The sequence below is a fragment of the Enoplosus armatus genome, chromosome 20 (genome assembly GCF_043641665.1).
Source record: "Enoplosus armatus isolate fEnoArm2 chromosome 20, fEnoArm2.hap1, whole genome shotgun sequence".
Taxonomy (NCBI): domain Eukaryota; kingdom Metazoa; phylum Chordata; class Actinopteri; order Centrarchiformes; family Enoplosidae; genus Enoplosus; species Enoplosus armatus.
The window spans coordinates 10629592-10656708 of record NC_092199.1 but is presented as its reverse complement, the minus strand read 5'-3'; the positions used below and the strand labels follow the sequence as shown (position 1 = coordinate 10656708).

Genomic DNA, 27117 nt, shown 5'->3' with positions numbered 1-27117 from the left:
ATGTATACACAATGCATGCCTTTTTACAAAAAACCCAAACTTGCATGGCTTTTATGTTGATGGACCATGCCATGACAACTTCCTTAATGGTTATTATTATAATAATTAACATATAGTTCAGCTGTGCAATCATAAATTACTATACAATCCTCAACCTGGTCACCAATATCTGATCCAATGCATTTATCTCAGTGAGTGATACCTCAAGTTTCCTGAATGTAACTGGCATTAACTGACATTTGGAGACGTGCAAATGTGGAGTGTTTAAATCAGCTCCATCTGCTAGTTCATGTAATGCTCCCAACAACTCAGTAAATGGCAATCTCATGAAATGATGGCAACAATTGTTTTGGAAAGTAAAAAAAAAGAAAAAAGAATAACTTGTGTACTGTCATGACCTACTGGAGACCAACGGGAGGAAAGCAAAAAGATCAGATAAAGGAAATAAAAAGGGAAACAGTTTGAGAGTGCAGAAATGTGAAGGGATGAGGGAGAAAAAAAAATAGGAATTAAAGAATTTACATTACATAGCTTCTGTAATAATGAACACTGAGGAGTCTTTGTCAGGGAAGTGCTTCTGCGCCTTCCTCTCTAGTGCTCATCTCAACCTGGTCATCAGCTGAGCGTCTCATTAGCTGAACGTCCACCTTAAGATGGAAGAGCCAGGAATCCGGTTGCAGATCTAAATAAAAATATTTGGTAATGATGTTTGGGTCCACCACATAAATATTCTACATGTATACAGTGTGAAGAGAACTACTTCTTGTATCAAAACATTAAAAAAAGGACTTACTCCATGTTGCTTTTCAGCTGATACACAGTGCGCTTGTCCAGGTAACGGCAGAAGAGAGTGAGCAGGTTTGAGGGCAAGAGGAGCGGCTCCACCAGTGAACACTGGGACAGCTGTCCAGCCACCTGGAATATTGTGTCTGTCCTAAAAGACAACAGCAACACCAACGTCAAAACTTCCTAAGGATGTTAAAAGGATCTCCCATCATGGAATATTAGTATATTAAACTCCCCACCAGGTCTCAAAGTCACCGATGCTGGGCTCTAGAGGGACACCCGAGGACAGCAGCTTCTCTCCTTGGGACAGGAGAGCATATAGTAATGACAGTCCAAACTGAAAGGAAAATAAATAAATGAGAAAACACCACAAACGTTACACACAAAAATAAAAGCCAAGCAGAAAGCGCAGACCTTGTTCTGACATGCCAGCGTGAGGGACTCCAATGTCGTCAGAGACTCAGATGATGTCAGATCTTTGAGGACCCCAATTAGCTGACTGAACGTCAGGCCTCCAATCACATTTCGAAGAGGCGGGTAGAGTACTGGAAGGGCCTACAAAGAAGATATGAGGACGATGATCAGATTCATCCCAGTAATTTTACATTAGTAAAACATGCATTCATTTCCTTTCATTGGATTTGTGATTTTGAAGTTGCTTAGGCACACAGATTTATAACTGTACTGCAAAAAAAAAAAAAAAAAAAAACTCCCCTACCTCTTCTGCATCTCTGCTCATCAGTGTAGGCAGCTTAGAGGTCACAATGCTCAAGATTTTAAGTGCAGTATCATGTTTCAGGAATGGGAGCAGACGGGCGAGAAGCCTTTTGCCTTTTGAGACGAGCAGGAAAGGAAGAAACTCCCCTCCTGAATCTCTACATCAAAATATTGATATTGAGAAAATGCATTGTTCAAATTCAATAACATGTTGATTAACTAGAATAGTATAGCTTCTTTAAGAAACAAGAATACATTTATTTCACTTTTGTACACACAATATTTACACCACATGCACCACTTCTTGTATAACTCACAGGGGATCGTGGTGTTGCAGCTGGGAGTAGATGTGCTCCACTTTCCTCTGTCTCTTCTCCATCAGCCTTCTTTCCTCTGCTTCAGACAAGACTGTGGTTTTCATCCTCTCCGTCTCCTCGACCTCCAACAGAACTATGTACAACTTGCAGGGTAGCACAGTGGTGAGTGTTGGAGAAGAAGGTACATAAAAAAAAAGGTATCTCACTGCATCAGAACAAATAACCATCAGGTACCTTTTCTATCTTGCTAAGGACTTCTAACCGCTGTTGTCTGATGTCTTTTTGTTCCTGTGATGTGGAAATAAGTGTCAGTATCGGGGGGCAGATTAATACACTTCTAAGATACTAGAAGTCTCAAAAAATAGTCACCTCGAGTGGACCTTGAGCTTGGACTGCATGAACTGCACTGATGGCACGACGAGGAGAGTAACATGTGGACACAGCAACTTGACCCAAAGAGCCTTCAATGTGCACCACTGGAAGAGCACAAGACTTTTTTTTAGCAAGCTTGAGTAGATAAAGGTCTTGTATTACCCTTTCACACAACAGTGTAGGCTTGGTTTCAGAATGGGGGGGCACAACGGAGTAAAATAATACAAAAAGGAGACTTTTAAAAGGACACTATTAACTGTATAAAAAGATTCTTTTCAGTCCTGATTAATATCTGCAGGTATTTCCTCAACAGGAGGACAAAAACAGGATTTTGAACAGTGAAGAGGGCATGCGCATGAAAAGATGAGGAGAGAAAAACCTGGTGTGTAGGAGTCTGTTTTCGTGATGTAAGGTGTGGTGAGCTTGGGTGGCTCCCTCTTGCCCCTGATGCCCAACTCTTCTTCTGCCATCTTGGCTTCTATCCGCCGATAGTACTCCTGTGACAAAGTTTGAATACGCCAGCCATTAAAAGGTTGGTTATTTGAATTAATGATGACACTAGAGCAAAGATGTCCCACCTGGTAATAGTAGTCCTCGAGGTACGGATTCTCACTTTGCAGCTGAATCATCTGCAGCCTGGTGATCCACTCCTTCTCTTTGGCCGTCATGAGATTACAGTAAGGATCCCAGCCCTCTGATTTTCTACAATCAAGTCATGTTTTTCTGTAAAAAAAAAGGCCTATTCCCTTTCATAAATTACTGAACATGACAGAACAAGTTCAAAATCTTTAAGTGATGTAACACCAACCTTTGGAATATACGTTGTTTTTGAGTAAGTAGTCGTTTATGTTGGGGGTGGAGCTGGGTGACTGGACCGGGGTACCTGCGTGTCAGACAACGTCATATTCAAAAGCATTCAACGCTCATCAGTTTCCTCTGTTGCACACAGTCAAAGAGTAACAGTTTATCAATGCATACAGTTCGAAGACATGGGACTTGTACTATATGGCAATATTATGTTTTCTCTCAGCTGGGTATTCAAACCAGCCCAGATTTGCTACTAGAAAAAAAGTCCTCACTTTTTACTTGAGATGTTTCTATCTTTCAGTATAAACTTGCACTTTAAGAGCTGTGGGAAGAGCCGGTTCAATCAATTGAGCGTACAGCCTACATCCATCTGCAGTCATGTCCTTTCATGGTGAAGTCTTTAGACCTCCAGTAAAATCACTACTTGGCTTCATATACTGTTATTTCATTTTCATTTTCCCAGTCAATATCTGAGATCAGCTGTGCACCAGTTTTTGGGATGTACATCTTTTATCTCCAGAGGGTAAAGTTATCGATTCCTCCAACTTCACCTTGTAAACACATACGATATATTAGTACTAGAGATTGTATGAAATGTATGAATGTCAGGTCGGTGAAGAGAGTTTTATATACTCTATATACTGAGGGATGAGCAAGACTGCCAAGTCCTAAAAATACGACACTGAAACTTTGCTGGCAAATACTTCAGGCCACAAATCAAACATTCCTGAGAAACACGAGATCGTCACACACCTGAAGTGCTGCACTGAATTAGACGAGGGGCTGTAAAAGGGGGATGGTCTTGGTGAGTTGGCACCAAAGCGGAGCTGCATCATCTTCGGAGTCAAAGACTGAGGAGTGGAGGGGCAGGGCCGGTTCATAGGAAACATGAAGCCCCCTCTCTGATTCAACACAAAATAATGTCATGAGTTCCGACAGGCAAAAGTAGATTTACTCAATTCTACGTGAATACATTTGCTATTGGCTTTAATGTATCAGGATATGTGTGATTTAAACCTGATTGTAATGTTGCCGCGGGGTTAACGGTTGACGTGAGAAGATGGGTGATCCTGGTACCACGGATGCATGCATCTGCAAGAGAAAACTACAATTCAGTGAAGAATTTGACAGACCACATCTGACAATGTGTTCGTTTAAAAACTAGTTTGACATTTTGGGAAATAAAATGATTTACTTTCTTGCTGAGAAGATGGATACCACTCATGTCTGTACGGCAAATATGCAGATGGAACCAGCAGCCAGTTAGCTTAACATAAAGACTATTGCTAAGCTAAGCCAACCCACTACTGGTGCCAGCTTCATATTAATTATATAGACATGAGGTATCATCCAACTCTCAGCAAGAAAGAGAAAAACCAAAAAAAAGGTCTCTTTACAGTAGATTTGGTAAAATGAGTTTCCCACCTGAGAGGGGCCTCTTTGGCCAAACTGTCTTCTGGAGTAGGATCCTCTGGGCTCCCCTCTCCTGCCCCTGAAGGAAGAGACAGGATATGGGAAATCCAGGAAGTTGGAGGTCAGGTGCTGACCTCTGCCTCTGTGACCATCAATCACACACACTATAGCACTGTCCTAAGAAACAGAATAAAATAAGACAACTATTTGTTTAAGAAACCCACTGTAATACAGATTATAACACGTGTTCTTTAGTGATCTTAACCTGAAGTATTGATCCTGACATCCTTCTAGTCTTTCTGGAAGAGGGCTCCATATGCTGAAAGAAAAACAGAAAAATCAAACCACAAGTAGTACAAACAAAAGGTGTGATACAAAATGTCTTTAAAAGTTGCCATCACTTACACCATCCTCAAAGGTTTTCTGGTACATGGCACTCCCACAGTCCACTATGGCACTGTCAAGACTCTTGAAGCAAAAACACATCGAAATGAAGACAAGCTGCTATGAGGAAAGCTGTCAAATCCCAAATTTCAGACAATTAATCTGCATCACCTTGAGGCTTGGTCGCCCCTCCACTGTCCTCACCACAGCTGGGTCTTCAAACATCTGTCCCCTGCCCAGCCCCCCTCCCCTCTGTCCCCTACCTCTGCCACGCCGCCCTAGGGGAGCCCGGGGCAGATACTGTGGCTTCTGTCTGGGAGGGGAGGGGGAGCTGTGGCGCGACGGTGGCTTGGGGTCTGGTTGTGGCGGTTGCGGAGGCGGCAGCGGCTCTCCAAACTGCAGGAGGCCATTGCTGGGGTCCTCTGTAGTCCCGTTTGCATCAAGATCTATGATACAGATACATGTAGACACACAGTTACTGCTTCATGCAAGATTTGATAGAGGGCGCAATCAAGAAACCAGAGAAATATAAAATTTCTCCATTTTTCTTTTCTCAAAAAGGAGAACACACAGGACATGTGCTTTATGGAGCAGATATGTATTCTGTAGCACACAAATTTTAACAAACCAGGCTGATCTCTTGCTTCATCAAAACTGACGGAGTCCTGATAAACTTGACATCTTTATCTGTGATCCATTACTAAGTGAGACAGTTCTGTTAATTTGTGTTCTTTAGAAATGCTGGAAAACCAAACCTCTACACTGTAAAATCTGAATTTGCTATATTAATGTATGTGTGTATATTAATGTATATGTGTATGTATGGAAACTGATTCCATTCTTTAAGCCAAGCGTCATATTTGACATCGATATAAGATTGGTATCTATCCTTTCATGTAACTCTAGGCAAGAACGGGAAGACCGGTAAGTGTATTTCCCAAAATGCCAAACCTTTTCTCAACTTTCTTTGTTTGTACAGTGTAGAAACAGGTTGGCATCAGTATACCTGCTGCAGAAGCTGACAGGACTGCTGTCACATCTGAGGACAAACGGATTATGTATGTATTTCAGATACTCTGTGAAATGACGGAAACATCTACAGACCCATTCCAAACGTCTCCTCGTTGTAGACGTTTATCTCCTCATCCTCCTCCGCCATGGCCTGCAGGAGCCCACAGTCCATATTCGTCCCATCCTCTCCATCACTCCACTCATCTCCATTCTCAGGCCACTGAGGCTGAGACACCATTTCAGCCTCCTGGGTGGATGGAGACAATGTGGGGGTAAAAAAAACAAACAAACACAAAAAGCCACTCAAGAATTTATCATGACTACAAAATAACCAAGAGACGCCGAGAAGAAACCTTCAAAAAACAAGCCGGGAAATGGTCACTTGTGTTTGAAAAATCACTGTGTTCCACTTATTTATGAAAGCACTGCCACTGTTGTAATATTACTTCATGGCATCAGACCCATATGCTTATTTAGCCTGCAATGAATGCGTGATAAGTTTGCTAGCACGCTGAATACGCCCCAAATTGAGGCTGCAGCTTCCTCAGTACAATATTCACACATTAGAAGAGCAGCCAAATGATGCAGACTTACTTGTTGCTGTTCTGAATCACTCATTCTGTATTTTGGTAGTTTTTTTTTTATTACACTTGGAGCCGACGGGTCACGGTGACTTTCCTCGCAAGGTTTCTCTTGTCAGACAGCGAGGGAGGCTCATTAACTTTTAAATGAACTCACCTGTGAGGCGCAGAGGCGTGAACACGTCAACACGCTTTCACGCAGCTGTCATCTCGCCTCTGCGGTATGCTACAGTTTATGCATATTTTATTGGGTTTTGGATTTGTTAAAGAATGTATACTTATTCTTTCAATACTTTTCCAAAACCTGGACACACTCAGGAAGCAGCCATTGATTTTAAAATAGTTAAGCTCGAGCTCAAAACGAGTCCCCTGGGGGTAAACAGTGAGCGAGCAGCGACATCTAGCGGTAAAAGTTTACTTGAAACACTTTACTGCAGCAGCAACATCTTTAGGCTGCAGAGTCTTCCCAATTATGGAAGCTTGTTTACAAGCACACCTCTGTAGCACATGTAAGAAATAATAGACATGTTCTTGTACATGCATAAGTGGATGAAGAAGGGTTTCTGAACAGCTGCATTTACCCAAGTATTGTAATTAAGTAAAGTTTGGAGGTACTTGTACTTTACTTGAGTATGCAACTTTATACTTCTGCTCCTCTACATCTCAGAGGCAAATATTGTACTTTTCACTCCACTACATTTGTCTGAAAGCCTTAATTACAAGTTACTTTTCAGATTACAGTTTTACAATTTTCCATTCACAATTCATTTTTTTAATCAATCTTTAATTCTTCATCTGCTGATGTCTGATGTATTTGTTCCACGTTCTTTATAGATGTTTATGTCCATTGTTTAAACTGGCTTAACTGAATCTGTACAATGTCAAATTGTATGTTTATAAAGGAATCATTATTCCAGTTTGTACTTCCCACGAGTCACTGTTATTTGAAATTACCTCAAAGTTGCTTGATTTATAGATTATGGATGATTGATTTATAGATGAATTACAGATTTTGACTTCTTAGAACAAACACATCTTTTTGTTCTATTTTCTCACATTTCCCAGTTGATCCTTTGGTTCATTCACACATGAAACAACAAGAAAAGTTGTGATCTCCTTTATTTTATTCTTTGGAATAGTTTTTGGCAAATTGCATAGAGCAATAGTGAAAGATTAATGCAAAATATTTGACATTAAACATACGACAGCTTGGTTTGTTACACAAAAACATATATAGCAGTCAGCATACAATATATAAATGCAATTGCAGTGGCACTTAAAGCAAATATATTAAAGGGGATTTCCTTGCACAAAGAATTCAATTTTCAATATTCAATTTGAATCAACACAGTATGTAAAAGATTTACATACATGACGAAATCATTTGGCATCATTTTGTATCCGTCTAACCAATGCTAGAGTTACATTTCACACTGCCAGTCGAAATGCAGTCCACTTCTTTTGTGTAATAAACAGAAATTAACTGGGTTGGATGATTCTCTTTTTATTCCCCTCCCTCTATAAACTCTAATATTCTTAAAACCAAGAAAGAGACCAGCTCCACCCTCATTCCTGCAGTAAAAAAAACAAACAAATTGAGAACTCAGAGTCATATAGCTCCTTCACTTGGTGACCCAGAGGGGGGCAAAGTCCTGCTGTGTCCTCAACCAAAGAGTTTGATGAAGCAGGGGTGGCAGTAGGGCTTGTTCTCCTGCTCCTTGAAGCAGCCTTTGCTCAGGGGCTTCAGGCAGAAGTGGCACACGAGGTGGTGGGGGTGAAATTTGGCCCCCATGGCAGTGACGCAGCGGCCCAGGATCGGCTGCTGGCAGGCCTGACACATGCTGCCGCGGGACTGGTGGTAGTGGGCCTCACACAGCGGGTTACCCTCGTGCTCGAAGAAGCTGCCATTGACGAAGGGGCTGTAGCACTCCTGAAGCAGAGAGGAAAAGATGAAGGCAGTGAGTCACAGAGAGCCCTGAGTCATGGAACTGTAATTAGAAAGTCGTCATGCGAAATGACAACTTTCTCATGACATAATCCCAACTTATTTCTTTTTTTTTTTGCATGGTGGATTTGCCTTTTTTCAGGAACGCCCTGCTCACACTCACACAGTTACAAACACAGTCGGATCTGTTGGTCACTGAGCAGCTTCACATCAAGGGATAATATGAAACAAACATGGTTGGTTGATCTCAGAAATGTCTCATGACCCATTTGCAGTGCAGAAGCAAAGATTTTAGAAATACTAAATAAATCCAAATTGCCACAGCAGAACCCACCCCACCTAAAGAAATCTGACCAGACTCTGATTTTCTGAGTATTTAAAGGAGGTTCACATTACATTTATTAATTTACATAACTGTTCAAACATCCTTGTGAATTTTATTTCCCTCCATTGAAGTGTGGTGTCCAGCATGTAATTGTGGTTATTAAGTTATTTTTTCACACACTGAATGTAAACATAACTTTTGTTTATTTACAAGAAAACTCCACAGGGACATTTACATTCTCCAACCTACCTGACTCTTTCTCAGAATAAATCTATAACAACACACCAGGGATCAAACTCTTGGTCATTTTATCAGCGTGGCAACAGTGTTACACACCAAATGCAACAGACATTATCATTGACACGTCCCCCAAACCCACAGAGAAACACTCACCCTACACACAAAGCACTGTGGGTGCCAGAGAGAGTTGAGAGCTGAGATGTAGTTTTCCAGAATGGGCTGGCTGCAGCCTTGACAGCGGGAAGCGAACAGAGTCAAGAAGCACTGCTGGCAGTACTGCTGGCCCTCACGGTCATGGAAACCTGCAGAAGTTCAAGAGTTTCTTTGATAAATGTGAAATTAACTGGATGATGGGGGACAAAAACAGTCTGAACCTTTTCCATGTGACTCTGGTCTATGGATCATAAAACCTAAGTCTGTTTATAATTGTTTAAGGTTTTACTGATCCAAATTTTAAAAGGCTGACAGTATTTTTGGCCTTGTTCTGCTTTAAATTTGGCCATTTTCATACCAAAGATTCAGTGTTTTCCTTGAATTCTTGGCAGGGTGAACCTGCCTTTACAACAGAACATTAACTCACAGTTGAGTTGAAATTAAATGTTTTTAGGGGGGTTAGCAGCTGTTAGCAGCACAGTTACAGAGCTCCCCAGGGGTCATACAGTATGTTGATTGAGATTTCTACCTATTACAAACCCTGGGACAGATTACAACCTTATTATTGTCTTGCATGACCCTGCTGAGGTTCACTGTTAACTGTTGTGTGTTGACTCCAGACAGGATGCAGTATGTGCCGCCCATTACCTTCCTCTCCAAACGCCCGGCTGCACTTAACACAGCAGAAGCACTCTGGGTGCCAGTTCTTATCCAGAGCAGTCACCATTTTCTAAACAACAAGAGGAATGAAATGTTAAATGGCTTCAGGTGAGTTGGGATATTAATTCGAGCTGTTCATGCTATTATCAGACACATCCAAGTCTCTCACATTTAGAATGGGCTTGTTGCATTGTGCACAGTGAGGGGAGAAGAGGGTGAAATAGTCCGACTCGCAGTACGGCCGTCCGTCCTTCTCAAAGAAGTTGCGACTGCCTAACTCTGTCTCGCACTCAGTGCACACAAAGTGCTCTGGGTGCCACACCTTTCCAAGAGCCGTTACCACCTGCACGAGGAAATAAATGTTGATTAATCCTCCAAAGTGAGATATCTTCTTTATGATTGATGTTATACTTACTCTAATACTACAGTAACTGTAACTATCAAATATCAATAAGTCGTCACAAGCGTAATATAGTTTTTCAAAGTCTATATAGACTTATGCTGATGATGACTCACCTGTCCTACAACTGGCTTTTGACACGCTGAACAGTTTCCCTTGGAGGACGTTTGAACTCCTTGTCGGCTCAGGTCTGACTGAAGCAGCCCCAGCATGCTGTCCAATGAGCCGCCGGATGAGGCCTGTGGTGGGGGGGTGGGCTGCTGTGGTGCCGTCACCACCGGACTGACGGGTGCAGCTGGCTGGGAGAAGAGAGATAAAAATGATGGACGGCACATCTGTCTTTGGGATTTTAATTCTCCAAGAGTTTATCATCAGTCTGCAGTGTTGTGGGTTTGGGAAAAGAGAAAGAAAGTGGGCATAGAAAAAGCCACCATATCTGTTTTTTGACATTGTACTCTCTGTCAAAGTTTATTGGAAGTATAAATCAAATTTATGTTACAAACGTAAGACAAAAAAATCAAACATTGCATATGTTTTTGCTTTCTAAAACAACAAGTCAGTCCATCAGAACAAGAGCTTATTCTACTTAAGATGTTACCCCATTGTTCAACATTGTAGTGGCAGAAATATAAATTTCTCCACTAATAGCAGCCTCCCATAGGATTAGCAATGGACATGTAATGCAACCACAATACAGGTCCTACACACACCACAACATTTAGGAACTATAGTGGGCTGACTCGCTTTGAGCTCATGCCTGTTCTCTGGAAGTTGTCTCAAGTATTTCTGGTAAATGTCGGAAATCACTAAAAGCAGACACGTCTTAGCTAGCAGCTCTGTGAGACTGTATGCTAACATGCTCACATGACAATGCTAACATGTTTAGCAGACAAATGTTTACCCATTTCACCATCTTAGTTTGTTAGCATGCTAACATTTTTGCTAATTAGCACAAAACACAAAGTGCAGCTGAGGGAAATGTCATTAGTTTTGCTGGTATTTGGTCATAAGTCAACTCCACCGGACATTGTCTGGGAAACATGATTGTCTGTAAAAAAAAGTTTAAGCCAATCCATTTCTCAGGAATAGTGAAAACTTTGACCTCAGAGTACAGAAAGTAAGGGGATCAGCTTCATCCTCTGGGGACCATGAATGTCAAAAGAATGCACAAAATATCATGACAATCCATCTCATAGTTGTTGAAATATTTCAGTATGGACCAAAGTGGTGGGCCGACATACTAGCATGGTTAAAAACCAGGTATATATCAACATTTTGGAATCTGAACATCACAACCTGGTGAGTAATAAGTATGGAGAAATGTTCCTTTTAAAACTCTGTTCCCATGACGACCGTGTTCACGCTTGTTTATTACCCACAGCTGGACGGCACGCTGGAAACAAACAAACCTAAAATGACGGAGCCACTTCCTTTGCTCGCATGCTAGCCACTGTCGAGTCGCTGAAAAGGAGGATGACTGCATTATATACCACACCAAATGTAGATCCAACTCTGACTTCCAACTATCTGAAGCTATTTTTGAAGCTGGAAAATATCTCCACCAAGACTAATTTCCATCCTCAGGCCCTATCTGGTGACTGATTTATACCAGGAGGCATGTGCTGTAGCCAGGCCACACAGTAACAGTGAAGTCAAGTGAACGTCTTCATGAATCCACCGTGAATCAGTGTGAACTGTGTTCAAGCCTGGAACAGCTGGGAATGAATGGTAGAAAAAAACTCAGCACGCTCTTGCAGTCACATCTTGAGCGCTATTGTGGATTTACACTAAAATAATGGACAGGTTAAGCCTCTCATGCTCTTGTGGGGACTCTTACTGTGCTCTGGACTCTGAAGTCTGACAGAGAAGCCATCAGTTTGTCCAATTCCAGTGTGGCTGACGTTGCTGAAGGCTTCGCAGAGCTAGAATACAAAAGACAATTACAACATAATTTCATCTGATCTTACTTAAAATACTGAAGAGAAGATAACTGCACACTGAGCTCCAATGATGTTATAACCAATGTTTCAACCACGCCTGGTCTTACTGAGAGAGATCAACACCAAGTGTGGTCAAAACGTTGATAATCACATCATTGGAGCTTACTTAAAATACTGCCCAAAACTAGCAGATAGCAGAAACTAGCAGAACAGATATCGTTAGTGTGCAACTATTTCAATGAGCCATCTATCTTTGAAAGTGTAACAGACCGTTTTTGCAGAACAGTATCCCTCTGTAGTGCATTATGGATTGTATTTCATTTAATTAATTAAGATACACACTTCTTCATCAGAAAGTTTAAATATAGTGAATTATAGCATTTGCACAATTTAATTTGTAGCTCAGTGAATGAGGACAATCAAGAATCTGATTGATTTAAACTTCCTAATTAATAGTTAATAGTGCAGCTCTCCTGCTTGTGGTTTGCAGTGCAGAACATTCACTAGAATAGTACCTGGAAGAGGAGGCTGTGGCCTTATCTTTAATCTTGTCCCTGTCATCTTTCTTAGAAGAAGGGAACTGGGCCAGGATCTCATCTGACAAACAGAAGGTAAGAGAAGATTCACCTCAGTGTTAAGCACAGGGATATAAAAACACACACATACACACACTAACCTGTGATGTTAAACTGGGTGGCGTTTAGCTCCTGTAACAGATGGTCCAGCTCACTCAGACCTCCTCCCAACAGCGAGGAGGAGGAGAAGGCCGGGGGAGGATCCGCTGTGCGTGGAGAGCGAGGTTTACACACTGTGCTGTAAGAGAGACGAGACCAGCAGCAAACACAAAGTTAACACAGATTAGGAAACATCCCGTCACTAATGTGGTTGGCCTCATCGCGGTCACTTTGTCAGGAATTATAGTTCAAATTAACTTTGTCCATTCAGAAATGAGTCATGCAGCAGCAACAGTGGTTTAAGATCAAACACACTCTTTGTCACAAATTGACAAAATGACAAATGTAGAAAAAACCAACTTGTTATTTCTCTTGAATGTGGTTCCTAATTACCTTTGGGCTGATATCTTCCCATGCAAACACAATGACAGACTTTCTCTCTGATGTCAAATCTGGAGAATTACAGCCTGATAATTTTAGTTCTTTTATAATTTAGTTTTAATAATCATTACATATATATATTCTCAACCAATTGGGAGTTGTGGGTGGTAATCTAGAGCTCTGGAACAAGGCTGAGATATGTATTCCATGCAGATGATACTTTACTTTATTTTAAAATCAAGAAGGGAGTTACCTGTATAATTTGTCTGGGTTGGAGTTCTGGGTAGATTTCATCGCAGCAGAAACAGTCTAAGAGACAAAACAGATAGGACAGACAATTAATCAAGCTTCTCAAAAGCAAAAGTACAAAAGCAGCTTCAGTAAACTGGCATGAATCCATCCCTGGCACCTATTTGGCTACCTGCTGTGGGGTGTAGGCGGGTGGAGGCGGCCGGGTTTGGGGGGTGTCCTCGGGGGCAGAATCAGCATTTTGCGGAGGGTCAGAGGTGAGCAGGACAGGACACCGAGCTAGAGGAGAGCCAGTGTTCTCCAGATCAGCGAGGAGGGCATCTGGAGGGGAGAGAGGGAGAGAAACCCAATAAGAGAGAGAAAAATGATATTACACATAACAGCATGAATGTGATGGAAGTTAGATTTACAATTTTGTTTTAGCTTCACTGTTAACTACCCCTCTATATCTTTATGAATAACCCTGATGGTGTTATAAGTTTATTTATGAAGCATCAAAGGGAAATAGAAAGAGGTATGAGTTAAGAAACGGATGTGACAAACATGCAGTGCAGATGGAGGCGAAAACACACAGGAAAATAAACAGAACATATGAAGTTAAGTCAAGGATAGACAAGTAAATGACGCACCGGCAGACAGAATTAAACACATGCAAATGCATGCACAGACAGTTACGTACCAAACACAACAATACGAGGACTGAGAGGGTAGTTAGGTGCCTCAGGCAGTCCTAAGGAGAGACAGAGAGCCTGTGTGACCGATACAGCAGCAGCAAATCAGCCCACACGTCAGACACAACATGGAGGACAACGAGCGTCCTCAGACACTAATCAGTCAGAGGACAGGACAGTCGGAGTTGGTACAACCCAGAGATAATCTATCCACACAGTCAAGTTATTCACACAAACATTTCTGCATTCATATTCAAGACATGCCAGCATGGAAAGGAAGCAGAGGGGGAAGAGTGTTTGGCAACTGATATCTAAATCCACTCCACCCACATACTCACTCCATGCTGAAGTGGAAGCTGTCCAGAGACTAAACTTGTTCAAGGGTTGTATGACATCATTCAGTGCTGACAAGTCCATGTATGTGCGACTAAAGGCCGAAGCTGGAGTTTGTCAAGAGTGGGCTGAACATGAGCGATTACGAACCAAGTTGTAGAGGAGAGGCTGCTGTTTTGGCTAAATGTCACGGACTTAACCTTTCACATTTCTGATACCATACTAAGCATTAATTCAGTGGTGTTGCCAGATGTACCCCCACAGCCCGAAAAGATGAGCTGAAGAACCCTTTCATCAACACCACCCTTCATGTTCCAAATGTGTTCATTTGAACTGAGTTTAAACTGGATATTATTTAACATTTGAGGGGGCAATCCAGCGATTTAGTGTTGCACTCCTTAAAAGTTGTGGTCAAAGTCAGAGACCAAAATATCCTGGCTTTTGGTCCCTAAAAATACCGAATCCTACATTTCCCATAATGCAATAGCATCTGTCTATCTTCCTAATTTGTAATAAAATTGGAGGCCAAGCGGAGATTACTGTGATGACATCATCAGGATTTATTTTCTCAGACTTAATGCTGCGTTCACATCATATGATGGATGGTAGACATGTGAACGATGAGCGTTCAAATCATCAAGGTGGCGTTGGTCGTGTGAAGGTTAAAATACTGTTCATGGACATTATAACACGGCCATTAAATTTGGGTTTAATTACATTGAACCACGGCCTTTGGCTGATGGGAGGCATCCATATTTGTTTGGTTTTCAGTCACTTCTGTATTAATAAGTGCCAAGTTGGACTGATCCGATGTTTCCCACTCATGTTAACGCGGCACAATAAGACACACCACTGTTTTCATATAGTGAATAGTGCTCCTCATGACTAATAAACTGATCATTATGGGTACAATCGATGGAGTTCCCTCTTTGATTACATAAAAGTGGATATTGTTCCAGTCATTTTTTTAATACAAGACATAGTGATCTTGGAGTTGTTGATATTTAGGTCACTTTTATTTCAGTAGGTCAAGTTTGCACACTTCTTCACTTGGAATGGCAGAAGTTGGACAGTTTAACCATTTATCCATCAAATCTATTCAACGAGTATTCACACACTCCCGACAATGTCTTTTGTAGTGTTAAAACAGACTCAGGTTGGTGGGAGGCGCGTCCTGTGCAGTCGGCTTATTGTAGCTGGTGGTTTATCAGTTATTGAAATACAATAAATATACACCCTGGTTATTGTAGAAATACCCTCTGGGGAAGTACCTCTGGTTGGTACCTCTGAATCACTGATCTACTGTAGATCCTTTTAAGAACAGCATCAGGGATTAAAACCAGTTAATGACGACACATCAGCCAAATGAGAGCTCCAACCAGAGTCTCAACAGACAGGACAATAGAGACAGGATCTGGACTGATGAGGTCTGGAGCACACGGTTGTAGTTAGAGGTTTTTAATAAGGTGCTGTCCCTTGTAAAAAAAAAAAATGCTTTAATTACAACCGTGTGCTCCAGACCTCATCACTCCAGATAAACCAGTTAACTTTGGTTTGCTTTGTGAGTTTTGGTAACATGGAGCAGTGCAGGGAAAGTCTCACCACAATGTCCACTTAGTAGCTGCTCTGGACTTTCGAAAGGTCCACTTTTTCTGAGCATGTGAAGGAATTCTTGTTCATGTTGTCTTACAAGCTGAGTTACATAAGTTCATTCTTGACCTTAGAAACAGCAGTTTTGAACACCACAAGGCCCATTTAGTTGTGTTTATTCCATGTAACAGAGCTACTAAATGGACCTTGTAGTGAGACTGTTTTCTCATCTACTGTTTCCAACATCAAGAACGAACTCTGAATCTCAGAGCGTCGTAGCCTCTGTAGACTGACACCATGGATGTTTGATGAAAGCTTGAACCAATTGATTAGACTCTGGTTAAGTGCTGTTATGTGACATGATGAACCTAAACAGTTTACCCTGCCTCACTTCATCCCTGCGGCCACTTCTGTCCCAGATGATTCACACTTCTGGTACGACCATGTGGTGAGAGTCTGGTGCATATACTACTCGCCCTCCTCCTCCCTGCTGTGTTTCTCCGTCTCTTACACACACACACACACACACACACACACACACACACACACTCTTACAGACTGAACTGCTCATATAAGGAGCTGAACTTCTCTCAATGGGAATTATGACCATATTTAGAGCTGCGTGTCGACTTGTTTGTCTTGGCCAAAAGGCCTCTCTAACAAGTGGTCTCTCACAGAAAGCCTCGTCAGATCCAATACATAAACTTACAACGCTGCTGGACAACAGCATAAACCGAGTGTCTCGAACATGGCCACTGCCTGACTAACACTCACCCAGCCGATCACCCAGTAACTCGGCCTCTCCGTGTGCAATCCAATCCAGATGTGCCCAGATGTGCCTGGCTACATCTAGCCATCCCGTCCAGTATTGCTTGAAAAGCATAAATCCCTCAATTCTGAAGTGGACTTCAAGAAGGAAAAAAAGTTCCTTAGAGAGCAGATGAGCAGCTGAGGCAAAAAGGGCCTTTTCTATTTTCATTGAACTCTGTGGCTTTTTGAAATAGCAGCGAGGCCCCGGGCTATTTCCGACACAGTTATTCCCAAACACAAAGAGTCAGCTTCTCATAATGTTGCTCGGAGAAAGAGAACATCTTTATCATGAGAAAAGAAGACAGAACCAGTTACAGCTGCACTTCTGATGTCTTCAAAATGGAAAACACTATGTTGAACATCATGTGGCTCCTCTCCATCCCTGACTTGTTAATATTAATGGACCAGGAAAGCCCGCTGTGGATCCCTCCAAATCTAATTTGTAAAGAATTGATTGAATTTGCAGGGCTTGCATGAAACACTCAATGGCGGTCAGGCGGACACAGAGTAATGTAGTGCCAGATCTTGTGTTACCTGTGTGAGTGTGTGTGTGTGTGTGTGTGTGTGGCCAGTTTGCTTGCAAAAGTAAACATTTTTGAAATCTCAGGGGATGGGAGCCCACTGTAGAGAGGCTTACTGTGAAGAGGATAATAGGTATCATAAGATGTCATGTGAGAAAAAGCTCTTGTGTACAATGGAAGTTGTAAGACATGGGTTTGCCTTTTCTCTGCCTTAAAATGTTATAATGGGAGCCAATAGCATTTATACATTTATATTACAGCCTCACACAAGCAAATTCAACTCCACTTGGACTGCCAGAATGAGCAGAGAGCTTATTTCCTCTGTTTGGGCACACCACCCCTTCCCAAAGATCCCCTCAAGATAACTCAACATGTAGTTCCAACGCCTGAAAGACGACCAGCACCAGTACTTACCCAGATCGTCCATGATATGATTTCAGCCGAGTGTTTTCCTCTTTGTGGGACACAACAGGGACGCGGGCAGCATCAATAAGTAGTGATGGACGTGTATCAAAGCCAACAAGATAAGACAGTCTCGGTGCTATTGTCTGCGTCGGTCCTGAATAACTTCTTGGACACCGTTATCCGCCAAGAGAGGAGGAGGAAGAGGAGGAGGAGGAGGAAGAAGAGGGCGTCCCGTTTCTTTTTTCCTACACGACTCTCTTCCTGTGTAATGCCTACCAGGACCTCAGACTGGAGAAGGCGTAGTTAAATAAATGTGGTTTACAAACCCCGCATTCCCCGGACACGCGACGTCATCCTGGACATTCCTAGTCCATATTTGGGAGAGAAAATTAAGGATTCAGTGGCGCCGCGCGCTGCGCGAGCTTCAGCAGGACTAGGAGCTCGTGAATCAGTGACAGAGAAGATTGGAAAAATGCATTTAGGCGCGTTTTTCACATAAAACACGACGTAAAGATAAACACTGACGGGGCGACACCCCTGTTTAAAAAGGGAGTTTGTAAAGAGAACATTTGGATGTGATTTTGGATATCAAACTCTTTATATATATATATCCTTTACAAGAACACAGGGCCGTAGACAGCATTTATTGAAAAAAAATGTAAATTTTGATTTCTTTTCCATGTTTAGTTCATTCAACTGTTCAATTATAAACTTCCACTGAAAAATAGTAGATATGTTCACTTTTCTTTCAAGTGTATCTTAATACAATACTCACATTCTCATATACAGTATGTCCTTCAGAGTTACTGGTGGCTGTAATATTTCCCCATGTCCGTACTGGCTGCAAAGTGACCCCTTCCTAAAGCGATGTTAGCTTTTCATGAACTTTAAAATACACTTTTACACGCAACAAGGACTGTGGAGTTTCTCCCCCATCACTTACACTGGAATTGCTTAACGAGGGCATCTCTTTATGGCCAATATGAACAGGAGAAACAACTACACCAAATAAAAATCAATCTACATATGAGGATTTGGGTATTATTAAAAGACAAAGACATAAAAAGTGAACCCATCTGCTAACCTGTTTGGAGCTCATCATGTGCAGCACAATACAGATAGAAGCTTCGTTATATTTTGCAGACACAGAAACCAACATGTACCTCTATACTGGATAACGTAAGTTGTTTAAACACAACTTTATTTGGAAACATGCCCATTTGAGCACTAATAAATGTTAGAACTGCATTCTGATTGATATTAGTGGTGGTGCATATTTTTTAACAAATTTGCAAGTAATCTAATTACCAAAAAAAAGCAGCTGACAGAGGGAACCTGAGACTTTTAGGAACATTGTTGATTTGTGGTTTATATTCGTTTATAAACTCCTACACTTGATCGGCTTTCAGATAGCTGAAGACAATGGCACTAAATCTAAAAAATACAGTATCTGTATTTACTATAACCCAATGTGTGAAACTCATAATTATAAAACAAAAACCGAACCAAGTGTTGAAATTCCCAGCAAAAAAATACCGGTAGAGTTTTGTCACTGAAGACTTTTTGACATGTCACAGTAGGAAAAGCACAGGTGTACATAATAAAATGAACAATGGCTGAATTCCTTTAAGCTGCTTTGGTTTCAGGGTCCCTGTACTGTACATGCTGGCCTCCACTGTCACCCTCTACTGGGACACTTGAATAGAACAAAGCCATTGTTAATATTATTAGCAATATCTGTGGTTTTCCTACAAAGCAAAGTTAGCGCTGTGAAAAAGGCCTATGGGAGCTACAGCCCTGCCCAACGCCTTTAACACTGTTATCTTCATTAAATGTTGACACAAACCAGAGTTTACAAAAACAAAATCAGCCAGCAGTGTAAAAAACCAAACAGGAAAAACTTTTAATCAAGCAAGCTCACAGTTACAGGCTATGTTCGTGTGATTAGGGGAAGGTGCCACATTGATGTTGGTGACATGTGGTGATGGATTTTAAGTTTTAACACCAGAAAACTCTCCTCCTGTGTACACTGTATACTGTATGTCACAGACAAAATGTCCTTTTGACCAAAAAAAAATCCCTCTGGTGTCAAAGAGGTACCTGCCTTTGGTCTCAGTGCATGAAACATACAACAAAGAACTGACAAGTAAAACAAACTGAAAAAACAATGACAACAAAAACTACTCATAATTATTATAAAGACTTTCTTTCCTGGTATGAAATCAAATCAGAAATGTACAACATAACTGGGAGAATCCAACCAAGGAAACTTATCAGTTGAAGGTTTATCCGTTTCTGTGAAAATAAAGCCTTTGTTTTGAACGTCATGCAGTTTGCCGATTCGGACACCGGACTCTTTACCTATGCATGTTACTTCTAGAGCACTGTGACACACAACTACGCCTTCACCTTTTCCAAAATATTAATGATAATAATTATAATAACACACACACACACACACACACACACAAACACAATCATACTTTCCAAACCAACTTCTTCACTCAAAAAGGTTTGAGCCAGTTGGTGCTTAAGAGCAAAGTCAAGAAGCAGAACTGCATGTGATGTGGAAATCATAAAGAGTTAAAAAAAAAAAAAAGATTTGTGAAGCTAATTGGGGTGGTGGGGTTGGTTGGGGGGGGGGTGCTGGGATGATAGCATGAAGGTAACATGGATAGGCTTGGTTACCCATAACGTCCCCATCCATCAACTGAAATTATATTACAAAGCCTCCACCCCGCTACTTCTCCACTGCACTTAATCCACACACACCCACTTCCATCCTTCTCTCCATTGCCCGTTTCCTCTCCCTGTCATCACTGCACAGCCTGTTCGTTGGCAGTGCTACCAGAGTCCTGAGGCTTCATCACATCAGGGAGTTCTGGGGGGCTGGAGAAGGCCTCGACGTGCAGCTGTTCGAACATCTCATCTGGAGGGCAGAGGAGACAAGGAAACATTAGCTCCACCATGACAGCAGAGTTGCATGTGGTTACATCAGTCAATCACTGTGGAAAGTCTGTCTGTGTGGATATTCCAAAGCTTGAACGTAAGAACTGCTCTGGTTAATGCACTCTTTAAAAATGTGCAAAAAGACCTTAATCTTGAGATTTAGATCATTTGACTTTTAAGTCATGGTGAAACTGGTTGCATGTGAACTAGATTATCTCTTCTCTGCAATCGGTGACTATCTTGTGACCATGTTCCGGCTGGCAGCTCAGATATGAGCTCTGGTATACCCAGAATGTAATCTGATTGATTTGACCAAGTCTGAAAAGCATTGGATATTTCATGTACATAGTAGACAGTTTGAAGTCCAATTCAAATCTAATTGATTTTTCTCAGGCTCAAATCAAATTTAAATTGGGATATATTCACCCTCTCTGTCACGTATGCTGTCTTGTGCATTGTAAAGAAAAAATTACAGTACAGCCGAAATAGCCATGGCTTCAGGCCACAATCAAGATTGTGCAGCAATGTTCAAAAGTCATACACGGACAAATCCAATGCAGAAGAAACAGCTGAACTCAGTAATGCTCACTAGAGACAGTTACAGAGCAGTGTAACACTAATATTACATTATTTCACCAAAAAATACCTCCTAGATGGCAATGAACACCACAGATTGATATTCCACAGTGCAAGACATATAGTTATCTACTGAGACACATACTGCCACAACACCCAATTACAGATCTTGAGGTCCTAAATGAGATTGATGGAGATTAACTGGCACTACATACAAATGGTTTCCATCAATCATGCAAATAATCACAATTCAACAACATTCAACAATTTGAGGCAAGTAAGTCCAAAACTAGACTCCAACGCAGAAAAGAAGCAGAAAGACAGGAAGTACTTGTTGACAAGAAAATCACCCTAATATGAGGATAAAACAAGATATCCCTGATCCTTAGAAGCTCACAAATAACACAAACTCAACATACCATTTATGCGGAAGGCCAGACCAACTGTAGCTGGGGCTTGAGGTCTGGCAGTCTGGTTGGTGAATCCACAGTCACCAAGAGTTTTGCTGTCCTCTAGCAACTGATCATCCTGTGGAACAAAAGTTGAAAATGTCACAGAATCCCCTAATGACCTCAAAAGGTATGAATTTTCTTCAATGAATATCAAAACGTTTGCCAGAGAAAATTTTGGTCACCCTAAGGAGAGACAAGTTACACGCCACCACCGTCAACAAGGACACTGAAATGATTTTCAGGGTGTATTTAACCCAGACAGAATTGTGATGCTGTCAGTTGTGTGTTTGCACTTAATGAGGCGACACTGGCATTACTTGTCCCTCAACTCACTTTGTAGAGCCTCTGGTCTTCAGGTGTTCTTTTAAGAATTCCTTCAACAATGCGCTTCAGCTCATAGACTGTGGTGGACTCCTTGGCATCTGTGAAGATTGTGGTCTTGTGACGCCGGATCATTAAGAACACGTCCTGAAAGTAAGTGGGCACAAAATTATATGTGAAAAAAAACATGTCAAATGCAACTTGATTTGTTGTTTTATCTTGAAGATGGGGGCAATGACAAAAACAATGAAAAAATGTAGTCTCAATATACAATGAGATCAAACAGGATAGCTGATTATGTGGATCAGGTCATTTATAACCAGGTTAACTGGCAACAGTCCCTCTTTATTTGACATGTCACCTCAGTAGGCCATGTAAGTCTTTAAGTGTCCAACTGGCAACCGACTGTAACACCTGACTAACCTGTATGTAGACTAAACGTGTACTGTTAGCGAAGCCTTTTTAGGGAATTCAAGTCTTTAGTTGTTTTGCCAATGTGTCAGGAAAATTTAAGATAACGTTACAGAACAATTAACGCTACTGACAGTTCGTTGATTCATGACCTAGCAACTAAAGTGAGCAGTGGCAAGCAGACGTAACGTTAGATCTGAGCTAACGCGAAATAGCTTTGAGATTTAGTAGAGTCAAAAGTAGGCCTGTCAGTTAAAATAATAGACGTTGTAGGTCTGACAATGGCAGTATACGTTCAGCTGATCTGACTAGCCTAACTGGGTTAGTTGGCTAACGTTACCTCACTTCCAAGGTTAGCCAAGCAAAGATTGCGAGCGTTACACCTATCTTTATAGCTAGATGGGAAGGCGAAGCTAACACAGCAAACTTAGCGTTAGCTGGCTAGCAAACACAAACTGAAATTAACATTTCAACAACCGACAGTATCGTTTGTTATTATAGCGTTAATACTTTTTCGCAACACACTGAACGTCAATTCAGGGGTTTTATCTAGGCACGAATATCACAAAACGATCGATAATAATAATGAAGTTACCATTTCAAGTGGTCAGCTAGCTAGCCAGTTGCGCCAGCCCTGTGTTGTGCAGCAGAACCCCAGACTGCACCGCTTTCAGATATTGCGCAATTCAGATAAGCATTATGTATTCACGGAAGGCAGGTACGCAACACTGCGTAACATTTTCAGAATTTGGCGCGAGGTAGTTACATGCTTGAACGGGAGTACGCGCAGTTTGATTTGAATGCAGAGGGTATCGGAGCTCCACTGTTTTGAAGACTCGTTAATACTGGATTATGGTATGTGTGATAACATTACTTAATTTTTCTTTACCTAACGCTGAACTGTCAGTTAAAGTACGTTATTTGACTGAAAGTTAGCTAGCTAGCTAACTAGGTTATGTTGTTATGTTTTTGACTGGTTCCGCCCTTAGTTAACGTTAGCCAAAATATATTTTGTTGTGTAGGTGACATTTGTCAGTCTTGGCAAATAATGAATAATGCTAACCTACAGCTTGAAATGGTGTAGACGTTAGCCAGAGCTAATTCAGCAAAGTAACTGAAATATAACGTTATATATTACAGTTGAGGACTGGTGTTATCGAAAGATTTTAGTCGTTGTTAACGTATCTACGTTACATTCAGTAGGTCGGTTCTACCTCTTAACGCCAATAGATAACCTTAACTATTTACATGCTAGGCAGACCTGTTCTGCAAATGACCATCAAAGGAGCAGGAGGATTGCATTGATACTGATACTAGACAACATGTCAATCAGGATGTTCAGGATGTCAAATCTCTATAATCGTGACATCAGTTTTCATGGATACGTTTTAAGGAAACATTTAAATATTAAATCTTTGCTTTTGTTCTGTGGCAAATGAGTATGACAGAGTAGTTTTAGATCAGCAAAGTTCTGCCAAAGTCAAGCAGTGCAAAAATGGCATTGGTGCATTCATTTTAACTGTTATCTTTTGAATGTTGCAGCTCACTATCTTCAAAGAAAGGAACTGAAAAGGTCCCTACACTATGTCGGTGGCAGTGGAAACCACAGTGTCCCGGGTGTCTCTCCCTCTTCCAACCCATTTCTCCTATGCAGAGCAGTCCTTCTCCCTCAAAAAGCGCCGTCTCCCTTTTTCCTCGTCGTCTACGTCCAACTCATCCTACTCGTCCCCTGCCCGTCTCTCACATTCTCTGCCCCCGCTGCCACCATCCAAGGGATGTCCTCCTCTGAGCAGGATGTTCCCCCAGCATCCATCCCCCTGGACACCCCTGTCTTGTTCCCTTAGTAAGTCTCCCCCTCCGAATTCTATATATGATCCCAGCAAACAGCAGTCCTATTTCAGTCAGTGCTTCACTAATTTGGGCCTGCTGGGAAGAGGATCCTTCGGAGAGGTCTACAAGGTGAGCAAGACAAAAATGTCTGTGTATATGTGTATGAAAGCGATATAGTACTGAATTATACTCAAGTTGAAATGGAGTTATGTTACACAACAGTATTTACATAAAATCTTGAATGTAAGAACATCTGTGCTGTGGTTTTGTAATGGGGAAGCTCACAAGTCAAAATTACAATAAAAGACAAAACAACACAATACAAAAGACAAGACCTCAGCATTTTCTACATTTTTCTAGGTGCAAAGCAAAGAGGACGGTTGCCAGTATGCAGTCAAGCGCTCTGCTCATCGCTTCAGGGGCAACAGTGAGAGGAACTGGAGTGTGAGGGAAGCCAGGAACCACGAGCGCCTGTGTCCTCACCCTCACATCCTGAATTTTGTGGCAGCCTGGGAGGAGTGTGGCCGACTGTACATTCAGACAGAGCTGTGCAGCACCAGCTTGCTGCTCCATGCTGAGAACCAGCCTCCTGGCCCAGGTCTGTCCAAAAGAGACAATAAATTATTTGCTATAACATCTTGCTACATATAATGTATGTACTTGCTCCAGAATATTCCTCAGACGTACTGACTTGGCTTTCGTTTGAAACATTTCAATCCAGATGAGCCTGCAGCATGGGCCTACCTGTGCGACCTCCTCTCAGCACTGCAACACTTGCACTCTCATGGTTTTGTGCATCTGGACCTCAAGCCCGCTAATGTCCTGATTACTGACTCTGGCCGTCTCAAGCTGGGGGACTTTGGGCTGCTGCTTGAGCTCAAACAGAAGAGTACTGATGCTGTAGACGGGAAAGCGAAGGAGGATGCCCAGGAGGGAGATCCCAGATACATGGCCCCTGAGCTGCTCCGTGGGGAGTATGGACCTGCTGCAGATGTCTTCAGGTACAAATACCATAAATGAGAAAATTAAATGATGTTATAAAATATGTAACATATTGATCTGATTTAAATGAGTGCCTAAATATTGTTCAATCCTTTTCATTTAGTTTGGGTGTTTCTATTTTGGAGCTTGCCTGTAATATCGAGCTTCCAAATGGTGGAGAGGGCTGGCAACAGCTCCGACAAGGCTGCCTCCCCTCAGACTTAACCTGTGGTAAGATCCACTTCCTTTTGAGTCCTCTTAAATGGTCCCATTATCTTTATTCAGATGACTTGTGTTTTCACTGTGTCCGTCCGTGTTTGCAGGCCTGTCAGCTAACCTTCAGGCAGTGCTGCAGATGATGCTGGCCCCAGAACCATCTGAGAGACCAACGGTCTCTGAGCTTCTTGCCCTCCCCTCTGTTTGGAAACACAGGTGGAAAAGGCGCGTCTATCTTATGGTTGCTGAGACAGCGCTGACACTGGCATCCCTCTGCCAGGTAATGTGCCTAATAAAACTTTACATTTGCAGTTTGGTTTAAATAATTAAATGTATTAAATATGTAGCCTTGCAAGGAGTGACTTAATGTTTTATCAATTGGCAGCCTTTAGCAAGCTAGAGGTGCAAAGTAGTATTCTATTAAAGATCCTTTATATTCAAAATATGATACTGCTTTCTGTCATACACATCATGTAATGCAAACCTGAAACATAAAACTTGGAAGGTTACAGTTTTATATTTTTCTGGTCTTAGATGGTGGTGTGCTTTGGGTGTAGACTCCTGTCCTCCCTTCACTTGTCCTTTCTTCCTCAATGGACCAAGCCAGTGCCCTGCACTCCTCCTAAGGATAGTTGGGACAGGGATCTAACCCTGCCCCTCAGTGCCATGCATGCCGACTCGGGAAGCCCAGAGGATGATGCAGTGTTTCTGTTGGATCCCACAGATCCAGAGCCTTCCCCCACCTTCTCACACAGGTAGAGAATCGTTGTGTCGACAGGATGATATTCTTGACAAGTTTGTTGCCCCTGCTCTTTACTTGCCACAAAAGAGAATTTCTTGCTTTGGATTACTTGGGTATAAAAAAAATCAATACATTTTGTGTTGTACTTTCTTGTGCGATTATACAACAGCAAAGTAAAGAAACAGCTATTGGGACGCTTCCTTTGCTTCCGCATTGAGCCAAACTTATTTCTGTCCCTCTTCCACAGGGTCAGATCCAGACTGTCTGTGGACAGCACATCCACTCCTCTCCCAGTTTCAGCGTCACACAATCGTCGAAGTCCTGCCCACACACCCACTCACTCAAATCTGGGTGATTGGTCCTGTAACTTAGCGCAGACCCCCTCCAGCATCCACTCAAACGGTTCCTGCCGCACACTGACACCCAGGGCAAGCCCCATACACGCAGAGCTTCATACAGACATCCTGAACGAAAACTCCACGCACAGCCGTCATTCATCGTCCACCAAGTCCTCGCAGCGACGTGGCCACAACTGGGTCCGCACAGAGGATGCTTTACCTCGACTCAACTTCGAACCAAAGAACCTGCTCAGTTTGTTTGAGGAAACGACTCTGGAGGGACAGCCATGAGTCCAAGACTGCCAGTTTACATTCAGGGGCAACGTTTTTTTCACTTTAAAATGTCATGTGAAGACAACCTAATGTATTATTGTATTGTAAGTTCACTGCTTTGTTTGTACGAACTGCTTTTGCCATTTTGTAACAGTCCTACGACAGCTAACGTGTGTTTGAAAATAATTTAGGGAAAAGGGTTGAATATGTAATCAGACCTTTAAAGCACTTTTTATGTTTGTGTAAATGCAATCTGTTGCTGAAATGACAAGTCATGATGTGTTGTTGAATAAGTTATCATTAGCTTGGTGTCATTTACCTCGTGAGTTACAGAAGAAAATAA

General features: G+C 41.9%; 4 protein-coding genes across 4 annotated transcripts; 1 reads left to right on the top strand and 3 right to left on the bottom strand.

The window, feature by feature from the left end:
* Positions 1–648: 648 nt before the first annotated feature.
* Positions 649–6425, bottom strand: patl2 (PAT1 homolog 2). The gene is made up of 19 exons (XM_070927073.1): positions 6402–6425; positions 5901–6054; positions 4968–5242; positions 4818–4880; positions 4678–4731; positions 4425–4589; positions 4017–4091; positions 3753–3901; positions 3001–3075; positions 2771–2894; positions 2572–2689; positions 2190–2296; positions 2055–2108; positions 1821–1963; positions 1505–1661; positions 1201–1341; positions 1026–1123; positions 794–934; positions 649–682 (listed from the first exon to the last, which is right to left on the bottom strand). The coding sequence occupies exons 1-19, from the start codon at positions 6423–6425 to the stop codon at positions 649–651; spliced, it is 2151 nt and encodes a 716-aa protein (XP_070783174.1).
* A 1065-nt stretch (positions 6426–7490) lies between these two features.
* Positions 7491–17823, bottom strand: LOC139303308 (transforming growth factor beta-1-induced transcript 1 protein-like). Its single transcript, XM_070927076.1, has 11 exons — positions 17695–17823; positions 13528–13676; positions 13360–13415; positions 12728–12864; positions 12567–12648; positions 11949–12033; positions 10228–10410; positions 9881–10054; positions 9700–9781; positions 9052–9200; positions 7491–8318 (listed from the first exon to the last, which is right to left on the bottom strand). Exons 1-11 carry the CDS (start codon positions 17705–17707, stop codon positions 8052–8054), a joined length of 1377 nt encoding a protein of 458 aa, XP_070783177.1. The 5' UTR covers positions 17708–17823; the 3' UTR covers positions 7491–8051.
* A 1741-nt stretch (positions 17824–19564) lies between these two features.
* LOC139303319 (elongin-B-like) lies at positions 19565–23054 on the bottom strand. The gene is made up of 4 exons (XM_070927091.1): positions 22990–23054; positions 21996–22130; positions 21630–21738; positions 19565–20614 (listed from the first exon to the last, which is right to left on the bottom strand). Exons 1-4 carry the CDS (start codon positions 22990–22992, stop codon positions 20502–20504), a joined length of 360 nt encoding a protein of 119 aa, XP_070783192.1. The 5' UTR covers positions 22993–23054; the 3' UTR covers positions 19565–20501.
* Positions 23055–23978: 924 nt separating this feature from the next.
* pkmyt1 (protein kinase, membrane associated tyrosine/threonine 1) lies at positions 23979–27117 on the top strand. Its single transcript, XM_070927074.1, has 7 exons — positions 23979–24353; positions 24585–24822; positions 24946–25225; positions 25330–25436; positions 25529–25701; positions 25956–26176; positions 26411–27117. The coding sequence occupies exons 1-7, from the start codon at positions 23979–23981 to the stop codon at positions 26790–26792; spliced, it is 1776 nt and encodes a 591-aa protein (XP_070783175.1). The 3' UTR covers positions 26793–27117.